Source organism: Fusarium poae, chromosome 1 (genome assembly GCF_019609905.1).
Source record: "Fusarium poae strain DAOMC 252244 chromosome 1, whole genome shotgun sequence".
NCBI lineage: Eukaryota > Fungi > Ascomycota > Sordariomycetes > Hypocreales > Nectriaceae > Fusarium > Fusarium poae.
Window position 1 is genome coordinate 1449963 of NC_058399.1, and position 18572 is coordinate 1468534.

The window sequence follows — 18572 nt, forward strand, 5'->3', positions numbered from 1 at the left end:
GTGTTCTGACACACAGTACATACAGGCTCGAACTGCCAAGTCAGGCAAAGCCAGTGTGATATACTCTGGTCGGATAGGGAAATTACTGAGTCAAACAATAGAAAATGAAATCTCTACGATATCATATTGGCAGTCACAGGCTTTTCCCATTGTATGTCTTGTCAAACATCATCTTTTGATTTATCCCTTAATCAACAAACCCTAAAACTCCAGGCCTTGAACCCAATGTGCGAGCTATTGCAACAATACGAATCCTCAATCTCACCAAATTTTGTGTTCCTATATGTGCAGAAAGAATCATAGCTTCTCGGGAGGGCATACGCCAAATTTAGGCACCATTTGAGTTGGCAAGCTTGCGGCGGTCTTTCACGGCCTGCGCAAGAGTGTCGAGCGTGGAGATGGTATCCTCCCAGCTGATACAAGCATCAGTGATGCTGACGCCGTACTTGAGTCCGGACTTGCCCTCGGCGGGAACCTTTTGGTTACCTGTTGACATGTTAGCTGACGCTCATTCTGTCGCAGACACTTTCTTAACTTACCCTCGTTAATGTTGCTCTCAATCATAACTCCCATGATGCCATCCTCGCCCTTGGAGATCTGGCCGGCGATATCAGCAGCAACCTTGGGTTGGTTCTTGTGGTCCTTGGAAGAGTTTCCATGACTGCAGTCAATCATAACTCGCTGTCGCACACCCTTCTTCTGAAGCGCCTCCTTAGCAAGAGCAATGCTCTCAGCGTCGAAGTTGGTGCCCTTGGAGCCACCTCGGAGGATAACGAAGCAGTCATTGTTGCCCTCAGTACCAACAATGGCGACAACGCCAGGCTTGGTAACCGAAAGGAAATGGTGAGGATGCTGGGCCGCACCAATGGCATCAATAGCGACGCCCAGAGAACCATCAGTGCCGTTCTTGAAGCCCACAGGGAAACTCAGGCCACTGGCAAGTTCACGGTGGAGCTGACTCTCAGTTGTACGGGCGCCAATGGCACCGACTGAGAGCAAATCAGCAAGGAACTGGGGTGAGATGGTATCCAGCATTTCGCTGGCAATAGGCATGCCCTTGGCAGTCAGATCAACAAAGAGCTGTCTAGAGATGCGCAGACCCTTGTTAATCTTGAAGCTGCCATCGATATCGGGGTCGTTGATCAAGCCCTTCCAGCCAACAGTTGTGCGCGGCTTCTCGAGGTAAGATCGCATAACAATAAGAAGCTCATCCTTGTGCTTTTCCTTCTCCTTCAAGAGGAGGTCGCAGTAGGCAAGGGCAGCCGCGGGGTCGTGGATGGAACATGGGCCAATAACAACGAGCAATCGGTTCTTCTCGTCGGTGCCATTGACAATAGCGACAGTTTCGTTGCGGCCCTCGAGGACTGTCTTCTTTGATTCGGAGGTTTGGGAGATTTCGTGCTGGAGCAGGTCCGGGGGAGTCAAAGGGTTATAACCACGGACTGAAAGAGTATCAATTAGTACATGCGCTGGTTGGGTAAATTGTGTAGGCCAAATCTTAGAGTATGTACTCACTTCTCCAATCTTCAGAGTCAGCTTGGTTGCCAACATTCTTATTTGGGATAAAGAACTGAGATTATCGTGAGTCACTGTCCAGAATCAGGGTTGAGAGAGCTTGGAGGGGTCGACTTACAGACGCAGACATTGTGACGATGATGGTGGGGGTAGAGAGGAAGAAGTTTCAATTGTGTAGATGCGTGTGAAGAGCACGAGGAGAAAGGGGTATCAAAGAGATGAATGCAAAGATGAAGATAAAGAAAGAGGGAAAAGAAGAAGAATCAAGATACAGTCAGAAAAATAAAGTCTTTTAGCTGTCTCTAAGTTGGTTCCCTTCCTTTCTATTTGCGCCGGCCTCGGGCTGTAAGACTCAAGAGAGTCACTACATGGGTTGCGATTGTCTGTACCCTAATTGGACCAATCTCTCTGAGCCCCACCCACTTCTTCCGGTCTAGCAGCGAATCCCAAGAAAGGCAGGTACAAGTGTCGCCCGTGCAATCCCAGTGGATGATCAAGTACTGTACTACATCTGAAAGCTCCAGAATTTTAGCTTGACTCACTTGGAACCAAAAGGATGAGAATGGCCACTACTTGCCACTTATTATTAGCCACCAGGTACTGGCGTTGGGCACTAATTCAAGCTAAACGTTAGTGATCGCTATTTTTTTTTTTTAATTGTAGGGGGCTATTTCTTTGTTGTGAATTTGTGATTGTGAATACCAGAGTCTATCTACCTAGGTACTACTAAGCAGAGATGAACAATACAATGCTACCCATGCTTACTATCAACTTAATATGGTTCACCGAACTGTACCACTACCGACATAGTCCCTGTGCACATTGCAAGGTGTATTAATCCAATTGGTCAAGTTTCATTCGTGGCTCATGGCGTTTAGATTGTTGTTACAGTAGAAAGGGCAAACAGACAGACAGGACAATACTCCACGCCCGTTAGCTGAAACGCCCTGACAACAGCTAGGCAAACAGACCAAAAGTTATTGAGAAATGCAAAAAGAAGAATCCTGCGTATCGCAGGTGGCTGGAACTCTCCCGCCGGGAATTGAACCCGGGTCTCAAGCGTGACAAGCTTGCATACTGACCACTATACTACGGAAGATGATGGTTGTTGAGCAACCATTGTAGCGGAGTTCGATGTCTGCGGGTCTCGCTTTAGCTTCTATAGAGTCTAGCAGCTTCGGATCTGAATTATTGTACTGATAGTGTCTCCAAGTTGGGTCGGTGCTGGCTAGGTCGAGCTCTGCCTTTTGAGTACCTACCTACCTAATGTATATGCGCACTCCTTGCAAGTTGGTGACCCATATATGTATTCTCCGTCTTACTTGATACAATATGTAAAAGACTTTATTAACGTGGGCTTCGTGGAACCTCTATTACAAGCTAATTCTTGGTGATCAGACTGTACTATATGATATCAATGTTGACAATCTTGATGTCCTCTTCAGGCTTTTCCTTGTGCGTCCGCACATTCTCAATCTTATGGATGATATCAAAACCTTGTGTTGCGCGACCAAAAATCGTGTGCTTGCCATCCAGCCAGGGCTATCAAGGGTTAGCAAATACTTTTTTACAAAAATGCGAAGAACTACTCACTGTCTTTTCCGTTGTGATAAAGAACTGACTGGCATTGGTGTTGGGTCCTGCATTGGCCATGCTGACGGTGAATGGCTTGTCGTGCTTGAGACTGCTGAACTCATCCTCAAACTCACGTCCCCAGATACTCTCACCACCAGTACCATCTCCAAGAGGGTCTCCTCCTTGGATCATAAACTTCCGAATCACACGGTGGAATATTGTGTTGTTGTAATAACCGTTCTTAGAATGTGTGACAAAGTTCTCAACAGTCTTTGGTGCTGCGTCGGGGAATAGACGGATGTGGATGTCACCGTAGGTCGTGCGAAGGATGGCAGCCGTACCGGTTTCCGTCTTTTTGGCCTTTGCATCCTTCTTGTGGCCCAACATCGTTGGCTTCTCGTTCTGGACATCTCGGGTCGACTTGGAGACCTCCTCTTCGTTCGTAAACATGTAGAATCTCACTTTGCCAACGCCAGTCGCGACTAGCATGGGGTCTCGAGATTCTGCTTCTTGCAAAAGAGGGTTAACGGAAGCACCCATTTCGACTGTCGTTATTCCCTTCTTCTGAGGCTGTCCTTGGTAGATGCCAATGTTGACAGCGCGGAAGTTTTCGTCCTTTCCATACACCTTGACCACTTGGTTGGTGTATGTGTTGAGGACCTTGATTCCCAGCATAGAGCCGTAAATGATAAAGTTGCCCGACTCGTCAAAGATAACATTCGTCTTGTACTTGAGCGTATCCGACTCGATATCCCTTTCGTGAGCAGCTCTGCGACCGAATTCGACGTTATCCAATTTGGCAGCCCCTGTCCCTGCGCGATGCATTTCTTCAGCAACCTGCAGAGACTCGTCGTACTCGCGATGTAACTTGGCCGTAGCGAAATCAAACATGCGAATCTTTCTATCGGGTAAAGAAAAGGTGACGAGACTCTTGCCGTTTGGTGATATAGACAGACATGATGGTATGGATTTGGCCTTTTTGAAATCAAACAGGTTTGTTGAACTCTTGTACTCGAAAACCCCCTCGGGTTTTTCGTAGTCTCCGCTGGGTCGCCAGTATTCGAGCATGCCACCCTCGTCCGCGGAAACTACACAGTCATACGCCTCATTGTACGCCATCAAGTGTACAGGCTTTCGATGTAAGCCCTTGATCGTGTGGATAGCTTCTTCCTTCTCTCCTCGTCCATCGTAAATATGTATCAGGGGCTTCGATGCTTCGGAGACGGCCAGGAGCGGTAAGGAGGCGCCCTTGCTGTGAACCCAACAAACGCAGTTAGGAGCATAGTTAAGAGAAATCATAGCCAGGAGATCAAATGTGATGACATCAAAGATCTTGACTGTTTCGTCCACGCCAACGGTCGCAAAGCTTCGGCCATCCTTGCTCACTGAAACCGACTTGATCTCGCCATCGTGCGCCTTAAACTCTTTGACGAAATCAATGCCTTGCGCAATCTTTTTCCAAAATTTGACAACGCCGTCTATCGAGGATGTGATGAGGAATTCGGTCAGGGGAGTCCATGTCGCAAAGAGGATTTGCTCTTTGTGCATAAGAGATTTGGAGTATCGAGGCGACTTGGGCAAAGCGGCGACGTAGAGCTTTTCGTGTGGTAGTACTCGTCTTTTCTTCTTGGGAGCTTGGGAGGGTAACTGAGGGCCCATGTCATCATCGGAGGAGCTGTCTATGGTCATTGTTAGTATGTTCAAGGTACACGATGGGGGTTGTATTTCATACCTGAAGCATCGTCGCGGAACTCGGAGTGATTGCGCTTCTGCGAGCGGTTGTCATCGTCTGACGCCATTTTCAGTTATTGGCCCGTTTATTGAGATTTCAATTGGGCGGTTGTAGATATTGCGACAAGTTGGTAGCTTTCAGAAGTGCATCATTTGTTTAATCTACAGTTTGCGACAGGATTAGATTGTTGTCTGGACAAATTCAGCCTCATGTGGCACGACCTTGAATTGTGGCTGTGCTAAGACCTAGTTACCTGGTAGCCATGTCCAAGAAGCTTCCTTTCAACGGGTCTGAGATCCACATTGAGGTCATGACATGAAGAGACGGGACTTGATCAACTCCGAGACTCCGGCTTGGATACGATTCCTTGTTCTTTTGCAGATGTCATGTGAATTAGGTTCTTAAATATCATCTCAGCGTCTTATTTATTGTCAAACTTGTGAAACAATTTGCTTGAGACCAAGAACAGTTTAGATCTATATAACCTCACTAGACCTCGATCAACATGGCACATCGTCACCCTCTTCAAAAGCTCACATCACCCGCAAGGGGTCTTTCGCTATTACTTCACCTTTTTGGTATAGCATCATTCAGCTACAACTTTCAATTTCTCAGAGAATGGGACGTTCCTATGGCCAAGGCCTATGGATGGCACTTCCAATTCCTCACAATCATTGGTCTTTCAGCATCGTTGCTTGCCTTTGTTGCCGGCGCTTTGGCTGATCTCACTTTGAGCCGAACTCTCTTCCAAGTCAAGAACTACGTTGCAGTTCTCGCTACGCCTATGGAAGTCGTCATTTCCATCCTATACTGGGGGATCAAATTTATCGACCCCAAACTGCTCATGCCTACCGAATTTTATATCCATATCATTCCTGACGTCGGTTTCCATCTTGCGCCTGCAGTGTTCCTGACTTTGGACCTTCTTCTTTTCAGCCCTCCGTGGACAATTCCGGCCTATGCAGTTATGGCAATCGGGACTACCCTTGCGTTTTCTTATTGGTATTGGGTAGAGCTTTGCTTCAGCCACAACGGATGGTAGGTTTCTCTCATATTTAGAATACAGACATGCAATGCTAACTTAAGCACCAGGTACCCTTACCCTCTGTTTGAGCTTTTGTCTACGAATCAACGAATTGCCTTGTTCACTTTTGCTGCTGTTCTGGTCACTGTGTCTTCGTCAGGCCTGAAGTGGTTGTATGGACGAGTCAATGGTTATCAGACTGCTCAGATGGAAGCCCACAAGCCTCTTAAGAAGGTTCAGTGATTCGTCTATAGTCGAACAAGAAGTATATAACCACTGCACCAGCGACAGGCAGCGTTCTGACACATGACTTAAGAGTATAGAAACCTTATCATTATGCTTTTGAGGCTTGAAAAGCACCGCTACATCATTATAGAACGCTGCGTCGCTGGCCCAGCACAACAATACAGAATGTTAATTAATCTACAATTCTCTAGTAAACTGTATAAATCTATAACTACTCGCTGTATCAAGTATCTCATTTTTTCAGGAGCAATCGATGTAATGAGCATAAGTTTGGGAGGATCGCAGTTGAAGTTTGGCATTGCACATTTCTAGTCTACCATTGAAATTGAGTAAAACTCGATCATCAAAGATACCCCAGAGAGAGATATTCATTTACTTTACATATCAATATCCCTACCCTTCTCAAGTGTAGGTAGGTATGTAGTATGCTTAAAGGCACAAGCGGTTCAGTGAGTGTGAGTTGCCCCGCTCATAGGAATGGCTCTTCAAATCAGAGAAACCCCACTACAACTTCATCCAAATCAACGGCCAAGCTACACTGATATCACCCTTCTACCACCAAATCTTTCAGTCTTTCTTCTGATAAATACTCAAATTTCAGCATGATGGATATTGACGATATCCTCCGCCAAGTCGATCCCTCATCTCACGGCATTCCTAGCGAGACACGCGACCTGCAAGCTTTGACGCGTCTCTGGATCGCCGAGCGATCGGCCCCTGAGCTTCTAGAGTAGGTTTCTCACTATTATTCACAAATATGACGGTTTCTAATTATCTATAGATGGCCAACGGACGGGTTGTTCGAGCGTGTCAACGCGCGCATCAAGTCCCAGATAGAAAAGGTCGAGGACATGACTGGTGACATGGACCCCAAGACCAACTTCGCCCTCATCGTTATTCAGACTGAGCTTGAGCGTTACAAGTTCCTCGTGAGAAGCTTCCTGCGAGCCCGCATTGCAAAGGTGAGTTATATGTTCACTCCAGGAAGCATCGCCGAACTAAGCCCTTAGATTGATAAACACACTTTGCACTACCTTTCAAGCCAAGAGCTCAGAGACAGATTGTCACCAACAGAAGTAGCCTACGCCACAAGACACCAAGCTCTCTTGCACAATCACTACCTCTCATCTTTCCTGGGATCGTTTCCCCAGCAACTGCAGAATCTCAACGACACAGCAGGCAACATCAGCATGATCGATTCACCAGATTTAGACACGGCTGTTTTTATTCGTATGCTCAGAGACAAGGATGTGTACGGCAAGGGAACTGATGCCGATATCACCCTTCCTGCTACAAATGGCGACATCCTCATCATACGGTGGTCCAGTGCAAAGTACATGGTCGATGTCGGTGACGCTGAACTTGTCTGAGGTGGTCAACTCAACCAATGATGGTCAAAGGCGGTATGCACCGATACAACTGCTAACCACCATAAAATCATCCCTCATACTACCATCGTCCTCGTCACCCGCGCAAACAAAGGCATCGGCTTCGAGATAACAAAGAAACTCGCTCGAGAACAAAGACTGCATTACATTGTCATTGCGCTATCAAGGAAGCACATCTTCCCCTCGAGTTTATGATCTGAACGGTTCCTCCCTCGTTTTTGGCATTACCTCGGATGGCAGTATCGCCTCTGCAGTCGAACTGGGCATGCTAAGTTTGGTTGTCGAGGTGCTCTCAGCCCATTACGTGAGAAGTCCACTAAGAATCGATGCGCTGTCTTTGTATCTACTGTTATTGGCAGTCTGACCTCGAAGGCTGATCCCGGGTGCATGTCGCATACCTCAACTTCAGTGTCTACACGCATAGCAAGTCAGCTCTCGACATTATCTCACTCCGCTGTGCTGTCAGATATGATAAAGATGGCACAGCCAAGAAACCAACATCACCTATCTGAGACACAACCCAAGTCAGCGTTGAATTATATGCAGCTACGTTGGGGGCTAACGGAGACACCGGTATATAGAACGATGATAAGAGAAGTACCCCATGGTAAAGGCTCGAGATATCAATCAGTTTCCGGCATGTCAATGTATTAACATATGAATGAACTACAAGCTTTCCGAAATAAACAATCGTTAGATAAACTCTCTAAAATGGTATCCTCAATATTATACCATGCTTCAAGTCCAAAATACCCCGCAAGCAAAAAACGAATTCAACATTTCCAACACCACGCCATTTCTGGACTTATTGGCTAGTTGCTTTCCTTTCTTCCTATCCCATCCGTTTCCCCATTCCTGATAGTGAAATTGTTGTGTTGTTTACGAGATGGACTTCAGTCCGAGAAAAATGGAGACTTTCATTTGGATCGTATATGCGATTTAAATCTATGCCTCGCTATGCGATGTGCCGGGCCGCCCTTCCAAAAGTGCCTGTTCACGTCGCATTTGCTGCCAACGATATGGCAGAACGGCACTGCGAAGCCCAACAGAATGCAGACGACGTTGCTCTGGCAAGCCGATAAAACCAGCGGAAGGTTGACGACGATGGAGCGTGTACGGTCGCCAATCACCACTGGCACTCTTTGGAGGCGAGTCAGTAGGTGAGTCCTCTTCATCGGGATCACAATGGGCCTTGAGGTCGATCTCAAGGGTCAAGGCTGTCGAGTATCTACGCCCAGGAAGGGTGTTGGTACGAGGCCTAGTTCGAGGTCGTGAAAGAGCGTCAGAGAAGTCAGAAACATCAAAGTTTCGAGGAGTCTCTTGCCCCTTTTTCTCGTCTTCTTCTGAGTCTATGGCAAAGTCTTCCTGAAGTGGCATCCTTTCTAGAGGTGCCGAGGCCATGGTCGGTAGGTGAGGGCGCTCATCAAACTTCGGGGCCCCTACCAGAGACTTTGATGATTCAGTCGATACTGCCTGTACATCTTCGGTCACTGTAGGAGAAGACTCGAGGGGAGTGTCTTCTGGGACCGTCTCGAGGAAATGAGTAATCATCTCAGGGTGAGATCCAGGAACTGTATCTGCGGTCTCGGCCTGAGACTGGGCTGGGGCAGCAAGAGAGGGAGGTGTGTTCTCGACTTGTTCTGTGCCGATTAGTGGTTGATCTTCCTGGTTATTGGTATCTCCCTGCATTGAGATTTCAGAATCGCTCGAGGCTGGTGCTCCTTCAAACACCTGAGGGTTGTCAATCTGGGACAGCTCCTCAATTTCCTTTGTATCAGGCGCTGGAAGTTCGAACGGAAATTCTGAGGGCTCCTCCTCCTTCTGGTCATTGCGGTTGACCTCGCCAGCCTGCGAGTGGATCGAAGGGGGTCTGGGGAAATAGGTCAGCACAGAAACATCAAGTGTCTTCCGTGCTGCATCAACGTCTATAATATCCTGGTCCCCAGTAGCGACAGTGTCAGCCTTGGGTGTCGGTACTTCAGAATCATTGGACAACTGCGTTTCTTGAGTCTCAATTTCCTCATGGATGCTAGCTTCAGGAGTGCTTCCAAAGCTCGTCTCAGACTTCGAATTTGCCTCAACTTCGGTTGAGTACTGACGAGGCACATCTCTGGCCTCATCCATCTTACACTGCTCATCTCGTTTAGTATGAGGAGTGTCCGTGACGTTCTCCTCGCTTAGGGTTTCCTCCATGGCCACATCGGCTCTCTGGAGCTCTGTTGTCACAGGAGCTACAGATTGTGTTTCTTCTTGAGATGCAACAACACCATTCTCCCCAGACAGAGTGAGGTGGTCCAAATTACCTGAAAGATCAGGCATACGAGTATTGAGTAAGTGGCGGACCGATTTCTTATCGGAGTTCTCGGACGACTTGTCCTTGGTGAGCTGAATGGGCTCATCATCATCGGTGATGGGGCGGTGGAATTGCACCATTCCGCTTGCAATAGCATCCATGTCAGATTGCTCTTGGTAGATAATTCTTCGTCCATCGTCGACGATTCGAAGTCCCTCGTTGGACTGGTCATTGGTTGCCGACCGCGATGGGGTTGCGACGACACTGTCTCGAGGGCTTATACTATCAGTATCTACCAGGCTTGGAGTAGACGGGGTTTCGGACTGGTTTTCGTCGTCTGCCATGAAATCAGACATGTATCCATGCTTCTTGGCCATCTGAATGCCTGATGGAACGCGGCGTAAATCAGGTGATGGGGTTGCTGGTGTCGAAGGAGGTTCAGCAGAATCCCTTAAGTTTTGCATTGCAACCTTCCTGGCAAGTGCATTATCAGAATGGCTGCTAGCAAAAGATCCGTTGAAAGAAGATTCAGAGGCTTGGCGCAGGAGAGGAGAGGCAGTGAGTGAAGGTGTAGTGGGTGCTACAGATGAGCCAGCTGTCGACAAAGCTGGTCTGGTCAATGAAGCTGCCCCAAAGGGAGATGCAGTGCTTCCGCTTGCCTTGAACCGCAAGTTCGGCAGCGCTTCAGGACAGTCGATAGCACAGGTATCCCTGCAAAGCATTGTGATATCTGAGCGAATACGTTCTTTCAAGTGAGCCTCCAGAGCCTTGCGCTCCAGGTCAGGGGTAGCAAACTTTTCGAAATGCACGGTATCAACGCCGCCAGCACCGTCGAGAAACCCATCGAAGATGAGATGGCCCCGCTTGTGGACAGTCATGGTAGCGAGAGCATCCTCGTGGTGTTCAAGCACATTGCTGATACCTGTCTGAAGGCGCTCCATGACGGCCTCCATAGTTTGGCGACAGTATGTAATCGTTGGGTCGAGTCGAACAACGAGAGGCTCATGAACAGCCCAGGCTTTGCCACGCAACTCATGAATAGTGAGAACGAGGTCATCCAGAGAGCGCATAGACTTGTCAGTCAGATCGCGAGCTTTCTCCAACTTTGCCTTGACTTGATTCGCGAACTCGTCAAAGTCACGGCCGTTGTGGTCATTGAAGAGGACCTTGCTCGTTTGGATGCGATGAGAGAAATACGTATAGTCAGGACCAATATGGTTTCGGACTTTGACCATAATGTCCACGGCTCCATCCTCGATATGCGAGCAACCACCACTGCCTTCTAGTCCCGCGCAAGACTTATGACGCTTGTCAAATTTGCGCTTCCAGGCATCGACTGGGTCGATGATGAGATTAGAAACTCGGGTTGTCAACTCCTCACCAAGCAGGAGAGGCAAAGGCGAAGGCTGGTGACTGTCGATCTTGATGGAAGCATTCCGGCTCTCTGGGTACCGGGTGGCGCAACGACTGCGCAAGAAAAGCTCAATGGAATATCCAGAAACAAACTCGAATTTCTGGGAATCGTGAACGAAATGAGACCGGGGGATGCACGCCATGGACTGAGGTCGGCCGGTGCACGGCCGAAAGGTCTCAGTCTCGGGGCTAGCTGGTTCATTCTCAGCGGACTCAGACCATCGAAATCCGGGGTCGTGGCGCACTAAGAAGAGGCCGATGATTCGGTCGGTGGCAGCAACAACCTCGCGAGTATCATCATGCGTCAACTCATACTCTTGGAAAGACCGCAAAGACTTTTCTACTAGATTAACACCATCGCGTTCAACACGATATGTGATGCGATATCGCAATGGTTTAACATCACGATGAGGCTTGCGAAGCGGATCGAGTGCGTTGCTGTCATGGCGTGTGATGAGCTCGGATGAGCAATGCTGCAGGCGTGAGAGAAGTGCTTGACAGATGCGATCCGTAGCGTTTAGTTGGGATGAAGCTTCATAGTCGCGAACATATTCAGAGCTGTGTGGGCCCTCAAATTTGATATCGACATGCACCCGAAGACTGGGTTTGGTATCCTTCTGGTTGGGCAAAGGTGATGCAGACGGCGATGCCAGTGGAGGAATCGAGGATTCTGAGACGTCTGAGTGTCGGGTTTTCCTCCTACTTAGAAGAGGGAATCGACGTTTGGTGCTTGACAAGGAGAATGAAGGTGAAGGCGTGGAAGAATGACCATCGGCCGAGTTACTTGACCTTCGCAGGTGCATATTGAGTTAGCCTCTGGTGAAACGGATTACCAACGTTGGAGTTTTCAACCACCGTTAAGAGGGTGTTGCGATTAGAGTTGTGGTGCGCAATGGCACAGGATTTCCATCGAAGGCCGTTCTGGTGTATGCTGATATGGACTCAAAACGAGATTGTATAAGATCTTGTTGATCGGCGACAGGAAACTCAACAAGGATGAAATATTGAGGAAGAAAAGATGAAACCAGTGAGGCCAGGCGTAATGAAAAGCAGATACCAAGGCAGGAAAGACTCGGCGACGGGGGTGCTGATTACAGTCTGGGAGTGATCGACTAAGACGTAGCGTAGGTATAGGCGGAGACCAAAAGTCTTGGATACTTTGTTAGGTCTGACAAGGGAATGTCTATCAATGCGCAGATAGATGGTTGGATCAATGAACGGCAGGGCTTTTCCAGGAATGTGCGTTGGCGCAAGTTGAATGGAACGTCGACTGTGACCGTATACGGATAGAGATGCTACCGTGAGAAAAGGCTGTGGCTGGTTGAGCTAAGTTTAAGAGATTGAAGCACTAATGCTTGCGACGATCGCAAAGAGCAAAAAGATGTGATTTCACTGGTGAACATGAGGGGGGAGGGGGAAGCGGCCTTGCACAGCGCATGGAAAGCGTGGCGGGTCTTTTTAAAGATTCTCTCTTGATGATATTGTTCCTGTTTGCTTCTCTACCCGCAACTGATGCCGGTTGCCCGTTTAAGGGCAGTGTTCGTAATGATAGTAGTACTAGGTCATGGATCGATTTCCTCCAAGGCAGATTGCCCATGACCCGGCATCTCACAAAGTCTATGGCAAAGTGGAATGTTTGTCTTGTCATGATCCAGCAACTCTTTACCGGGACGCGCCGGCCTTGAGGGGGGTTGTTGGGTGTGGTATTTTGTATGTATACTTCCGTGCGTTTCTCGTAGACCAGGTTGGTATCATGCCACGGCAAGCTGGGCGTGAGATGTGATGGAGGGCGCAAGGCCGTGAGACCCTGTTATCCGGGGCATCTAGCTGACGGTTGTGGCGTGACATTTTAATTTATGATGGACTACATCTCAGCTCGGGACAGTTTCTGATGACCTGTAATTGGGTTTCTAACTGCCTGGAGTTGGAACTTGTTGCCGTTTTTCCAGTTTCTTTTGACTTTTTTTTAGTTCCTTATCAAATTCTTCTCTCCTCTAACTAATAAGTTCCTTTTTTCATGGAATATAATATCCACTGCCCCACGATAAAATCGAGTTTTGATAAACGGCTATGGAGATCCGACACCGATAGCACGCTTCCTCCTGCATTTGTGTGCAAGTCATAGTTACCTTGCTCTGCTAGTGCTGCTCTAGTGTGGGCTGATAACCTTGCAAGATGCCCTGGAAGTTGGAGGCTGGCCCAAGCTTGTGGGTGCTTCAGCGGGGTTTTCGCATCCATGCGTTCAACTCCACTATAAAATCGAACAGTTGAACCCTGGTCTTTAATTCCTTTATCATTCGATAAGTGACCAGAGAAATGCCAGGATACTAACGGCTCAGATTTGGGCTCGAGCTAAAGCTGTCTGTTGCTTGCTGCTTGTCTCAGATCAAATTTTGTGGCCTATGATATGATGTGCCTCTGCTTCTCCATCTTTGTGCGTCCAGTCCAGCTTCTTCTGTTAGAGTATGCAAGGGATCGAGCATTTTGCATATCCAGCAGCCTCATTCTTGGCTACCGAAACAAGGAAAGAAGGTTTTGATCGGATCCATGATGAACCCTTGGTCTCGCTTAAAACGCAAGCAATGTGATTACAGCTGACATGCCGTATGTATAGATAGGATGACGGACTAGTCAAGCATTTTCGGATCAGCCAGCCTTGTTGAACTTTCTCTTGTTAGTTCCGGCAGATTGGTTGGCTGTTATGCTTTATTTGGTCATTTGATTTCCTATCTAACTTCCTTTTTTAAACTCGCGGTCTTCGTTAAACAAATGCTGATCAGCAAATGTCTTTGAAGAGTTGTCGTCTGAAAGATGACAAAGCGCTAACTGGCCAATCACGACTCAAGCATCGAAACTCTGAGCCCTATCATGCACACCACCTCATTCCTTTTCAACGAGCTGAATGGACGCTTTGAACCAGTAGGCCATCGGCTCTTTTAAGGCCTTCTTCTAATCAATCGTGTCCTAGGCTGAATGGATCGTCAATATGACAGTTTCGCATTGACTTGCCAGCTGTTCTGATCTCGCTGGGCAAAACTCAATTCTTCAATGACCAGCAATACAAGAAACAAATCTCGCCTGAGACCATGGTATCCTGTCGTAATTCCGCGTCGAGATCTGACCACCGGCGAATCCGTTGACCACTGCCGCTGGGTCTACTTTCATCCAACTCGTACAAGTCAGGCCACGCTTGCGCACTCCATGCCAGGCTTCCCCGGCGGCATTTATGTACGGTGCAGTCTCTGCATCGCATATCACATTGTGCATTGCAGGCTGCAACACCAACTCTGATTGAAAATTACTTCATGAGTGCGCTAACAAGCCTGGGTGAGCCCGTCTTGGGTCATTCATGGCGATTAGTTGACCAATTGAGATTGACATAATCTGTCAATAGTGTTCCGACACGCAGCTGACACTACCACATCCGTAATCAACACGTATTAAACGGAAGGCCTCTGCTTCTAAAGAACTTGCTGGATTTGATGTAATGGTCTTATCATCACATCCTTGTCTATACTTCACCCGATTCTCTCCGCAATCTCAGGCCAGCGCCGGTTCTCTTACCCTACAGCGATCTGAACACTTGAAATAGATTGCATCTTACGATGTTGACTCAATACTTTCTAGGGATGGACAGATAGATACTTGCGTCTTGTCGCAATAATAAAATCCTCTGGGTCCACGGTCTCTGTATCGGCGGCCGGCTCCATCATGTAAAGTACATAATACATGAACTCACCCGCATATACTGTCCCCGTAGACCGGAAGCGAAATCCCATCTCATTTTCTCGGCTTTCGTCCGGAGAGTCAAGATCCACAGCTTTATTTTGAAGCAGGGTTTCAAGCAGCAACTACATGTAAGTCGCTCCAACAGTCACCAAATGAGACAATTGTAGCCGGTTGAAATCGGCTATGCTCGACTGGAACATTGTTGAGCTTTCCAGCAAAGAGGACGGATATGCTCTTTAGGGAGAGTTTCAAATAACGTTGGTTAGTAAGTGACTTACAGTACCTATCTTAGTAGCTAAGCAGAGTCACCTAGTTAGAAAAAGACAACTCTGATCAACATTAGCAACAGGGAAAGGAGTGAGTGAACCTATAAGATAGAAAAAAAAAAGGTAAACTGAAAACAGACAAAAAATTACAGCTGACAGGCGCTGGAGCGATGCTCCCACCAGGGCTTGAACCTGAGACCTTCGCATTTACCGAACACTCGGAATGAAGTATTAGTACGACGCTCTAACCAACTGAGCTATGGAAGCCGATCAACTGTTGTTGAAGGAAGTGATAGTATCACGAAATAGAGAACTACAGTCATCCTCGTCGCCCAGCAGTAGTATCTACAACAGAAGAATTTAGGAATTAGATATGGACGAGAGTTTGCCCCCCAGCTACAACTACTCCGTTGAAATACTGCTCATTATAGTGTAATCTTCAAGGGTCCTTGACTTTACTTATCTTGACCACTGCTGTCCCTCATGTTGTACTTCGGAGATACTGCTGTTAAGCTCACATCTTTTTCGAGATTGCCAATGAGTCGCCAAACATGGCACAGACGAGAACGTCACTATAAGCTTTGGTATTTTGAGATGATTGTATGTGAGGGGGTATTGTGCAGATATGCCATCGATGCCGACTAGGTACATCATAGTAAATGAAAGCCACCTCCTCTCTTATCCCCCAAAAGTCCCGTTTTATGTTAATTGTGACGTGCAAAGGTACCGGACAAAGACAAGGATATCACACTGTAGAACAAATGATGAGCGGTTAGTCACTGCGCAACGGGAGGCAAACTACAGCAGACATGTAGTGAATGCCGGTAAGCGATATGAATTCGGGTTAACCGCAGGCGTAAACTGTCATTACCCGATGTGAATTCTTCTCATATTCATCAAGTTTCTCTTTCATTATAGTCCCTAACCTCTTTCGATTCAGCATCTTTACCGAGTCAGGCCAGCGACAAGCCCGTCTACTTGAACACATCTCAACTACACAATGTCCAAACACACAACGGCCGTGACTACCTTCGAGTATGATGACTCGGAGAGCGACATCGTCGCTGGCCTTGACGCCTTGGCCCTTACGCCAACCACTTCATCCGAGACTCCCAGCAAACGCATGTCTCTCCTTGAACAATGGAATGACTATTTCCAAAAGGGCAACCTGGAAGACTTCCAGCGACTGTGTGTCGATCTAGGCCTTCCTGGTGATCTGCCTAGCAAGACAAAATGCCGACAAGTAAGCCAGGCACCAAAACATAGATGTTGTGATATTGACCGTTGCTAGGCGCTCAGGGGTGTAAACGTCAACATCAAGCAATTCCTGGCATGTGACGACAAGCCCCATGGGGTAATGCTATTCCAAAGCAGAAGCGCGCTTATGCGTTGGACGAGGAAGAATAACGCGTTTTTCCCCAGGCGCAAAGTACCCAATGGTAGCCCACTGTCCACATTGTTGAAGACTTTGATTTTCAAGCCATGTGTTGATTAATACCGAGGATGTGTGCGGAGTGTTGAAAAGGGGCAATGGGCACGGGGGATGAATCACTTGTGTAAAAGAATTGAGAGTAGCACTCATAGATAAACATACGCCGTTTTGATGCCCATTAAGTATCTAATTCCTGATCTCCCACAGCCTAATCTTTCCTGTATCATTACCAACCGCCAACAAGTCACTCTGGTTTCCAAAGGCAACCGCCGTAATTCTTCCAAGAGGCGTCTGGTCTGTGGGCCAGTTACGGTACACCGTGCAAGTAGGGAGATGCACCAGTCGCAGCGCATCCTTCTTGTGCTGACTTCCAAAAGCCATCAGTTGACCATCTGGAGAAAATGTGATGTGTGTGATGGGCGTGACGAGCTGCTCAAAGACTCGTGTGGGTGTTGGGCGCTCCTTGATGGTTATTTCCTCTGAATTGAGGAAGAGGAGCTCATTGCGGTCGTAAATGTTGGTGATACCGCTGTTGGAACCGACCGCAACCCAGCGATCGTCGCCCAGAGCAGCAGGGCCTTGATGACCACCAAGAGCCAGGACAATACCACCGACACAACCCTCATCGTGCCATACACCCAAGAAAGAGCGGCTCTCCATGCTATACTCGCCGACTTGGCCGTCCTTTCCAAGGATGGTCATTCCGTTTCCAGTGCTCCACCAAGCAAAGTCAGCAATGCCGTTACGACTTGCTAGTCTAGCGGCAGCAATCCATTGCATAGATGTCGTGTTCAATACGTTGATGATACCGCCTCCCTTTTTGGTAGATGCCACAATCGCCATGTAGCGACCGCACGGGCTGAGCTTGAAACGCTCCATTGACTTATGCTCAAGTCGATGTCCTTGGATTTGCGTCGTCTTCTGCACATTTCCTGACTTAAGGTCCCAGTGGTGGAAGTACTTTCGACGTCCAGCAAAGAATATCTTGTCGCCATGGGGATATAGGAATTCGGCTCGTCGAACGTCGACTTGCTTGACTTGCACAGAGGTCAACTGAGGATTAGGTGTAGGGTGAGCGGCGGGCGCGATGTGATGGAGATAGAGGATAGAGGCGGTACTGGAGGACAGGAGAACTGGGTACTCGGGGTGGAAAGATAGACAGCCAACGGGCGCATTGTGCTTGTCTGGAATCTCTCGCGTGCGTTGAATATCAATGACCTCGGGCCGTAGGCGCTTCTTTTGGGTTGATCCAACTCCAGCCAGGCTGTTGACGTCTCGAAGGAACTTCTCAAGAGGCTGCGCAGAAACCTCCGAATCCGAGTCGCTATCGTCTGAAGAGTTGGATGCAGCCGATGATCGTCTTCGCTTGGTCGGTCGTCCGTTTGATTCGCGCGCCCAAGCGGGAAGAGGGTTTAGTCGAAGGTATTGCTGTCGCAATCTTTGGCTGTACTCAGTTCCGCTAACAAGGTCTTCGGCCTCCGTCTTTCGTAGTTTTCGTAACCTGGTGGCTCCAGCAAGTGAGACTGCCAGTCTATCGTCGTCGCTATCCTCCCATGCAGGGGCGTTCAAATCGGTTGTCTTTGCAGCCTGGGTAACATTGGCAGCGCCTGCACCAGTGCCGGTATCAAACATGAAGAGATCGGCATCTTCAACATCCTCCAGACCAGGATCCTGCTCAGCGAGCTGAAGCTCCTTGCCCTCATCATCCCAGTTGCTGTTGAAAACCCCATCGTCGTTGAACAATTGCGCACGGAAACCGGCCTTGTTACCTAGAACAAGACGTTCCAACTCTTCTTCGTCCGAATCCTTATCGTAAAGCGCAATGGTGGGCTTTTTCTGGGGAACATCATCTTCCGAGTCAAATTGAGACTCGTTATCCGAGGAGGAGGAAGATGAGGGATCCAGCATCTCTTCGTCTTGTGGTGGCGCCATTTTTAGTTATGGTTTATGTCAACCAAA

The 18572-nt window shown here is 48.1% G+C and overlaps 7 protein-coding genes and 2 non-coding genes across 9 annotated transcripts; 3 read left to right on the forward strand and 6 right to left on the reverse strand.

Moving 5' to 3' along the window:
- Positions 1-328: 328 nt before the first annotated feature.
- AMT16 (Phospho-2-dehydro-3-deoxyheptonate aldolase amt16) lies at positions 329-1645 on the reverse strand (the record flags this gene model as incomplete). The annotated part of the gene is made up of 4 exons (XM_044845113.1): positions 329-486; positions 540-1442; positions 1516-1570; positions 1634-1645. The coding sequence occupies 4 exons, from the start codon at positions 1643-1645 to the stop codon at positions 329-331; spliced, it is 1128 nt and encodes a 375-aa protein (XP_044711029.1).
- Positions 1646-2542: 897 nt separating this feature from the next.
- Positions 2543-2614, reverse strand: FPOAC1_000499. Its single transcript has one exon. It is a non-coding gene; the product is annotated as a tRNA-Asp (tRNA).
- A 305-nt stretch (positions 2615-2919) lies between these two features.
- FPOAC1_000500 (uncharacterized protein) lies at positions 2920-4889 on the reverse strand (the record flags this gene model as incomplete). The annotated part of the gene is made up of 3 exons (XM_044845114.1): positions 2920-3057; positions 3109-4769; positions 4823-4889. 3 exons carry the CDS (start codon positions 4887-4889, stop codon positions 2920-2922), a joined length of 1866 nt encoding a protein of 621 aa, XP_044711030.1.
- A 438-nt stretch (positions 4890-5327) lies between these two features.
- Positions 5328-6089, forward strand: FPOAC1_000501 (uncharacterized protein; the record flags this gene model as incomplete). The annotated part of the gene is made up of 2 exons (XM_044845115.1): positions 5328-5860; positions 5915-6089. The coding sequence occupies 2 exons, from the start codon at positions 5328-5330 to the stop codon at positions 6087-6089; spliced, it is 708 nt and encodes a 235-aa protein (XP_044711031.1).
- A 605-nt stretch (positions 6090-6694) lies between these two features.
- Positions 6695-7462, forward strand: SLD5 (GINS complex subunit; the record flags this gene model as incomplete). The annotated part of the gene is made up of 3 exons (XM_044845116.1): positions 6695-6822; positions 6874-7054; positions 7103-7462. The coding sequence occupies 3 exons, from the start codon at positions 6695-6697 to the stop codon at positions 7460-7462; spliced, it is 669 nt and encodes a 222-aa protein (XP_044711032.1).
- A 963-nt stretch (positions 7463-8425) lies between these two features.
- Positions 8426-11989, reverse strand: FPOAC1_000503 (uncharacterized protein; the record flags this gene model as incomplete). Its single annotated transcript, XM_044845117.1, has 1 exon — positions 8426-11989. The coding sequence occupies one exon, from the start codon at positions 11987-11989 to the stop codon at positions 8426-8428; it is 3564 nt and encodes a 1187-aa protein (XP_044711033.1).
- A 3363-nt stretch (positions 11990-15352) lies between these two features.
- FPOAC1_000504 lies at positions 15353-15448 on the reverse strand. Its single transcript has one exon. It is a non-coding gene; the product is annotated as a tRNA-Ile (tRNA).
- A 733-nt stretch (positions 15449-16181) lies between these two features.
- FPOAC1_000505 (uncharacterized protein) lies at positions 16182-16588 on the forward strand (the record flags this gene model as incomplete). Its single annotated transcript, XM_044845118.1, has 2 exons — positions 16182-16424; positions 16553-16588. The coding sequence occupies 2 exons, from the start codon at positions 16182-16184 to the stop codon at positions 16586-16588; spliced, it is 279 nt and encodes a 92-aa protein (XP_044711034.1).
- Positions 16589-16799: 211 nt separating this feature from the next.
- FPOAC1_000506 (uncharacterized protein) lies at positions 16800-18545 on the reverse strand (the record flags this gene model as incomplete). Its single annotated transcript, XM_044845119.1, has 1 exon — positions 16800-18545. One exon carries the CDS (start codon positions 18543-18545, stop codon positions 16800-16802), a length of 1746 nt encoding a protein of 581 aa, XP_044711035.1.
- Between the last annotated feature and the right edge of the window lie 27 nt (positions 18546-18572).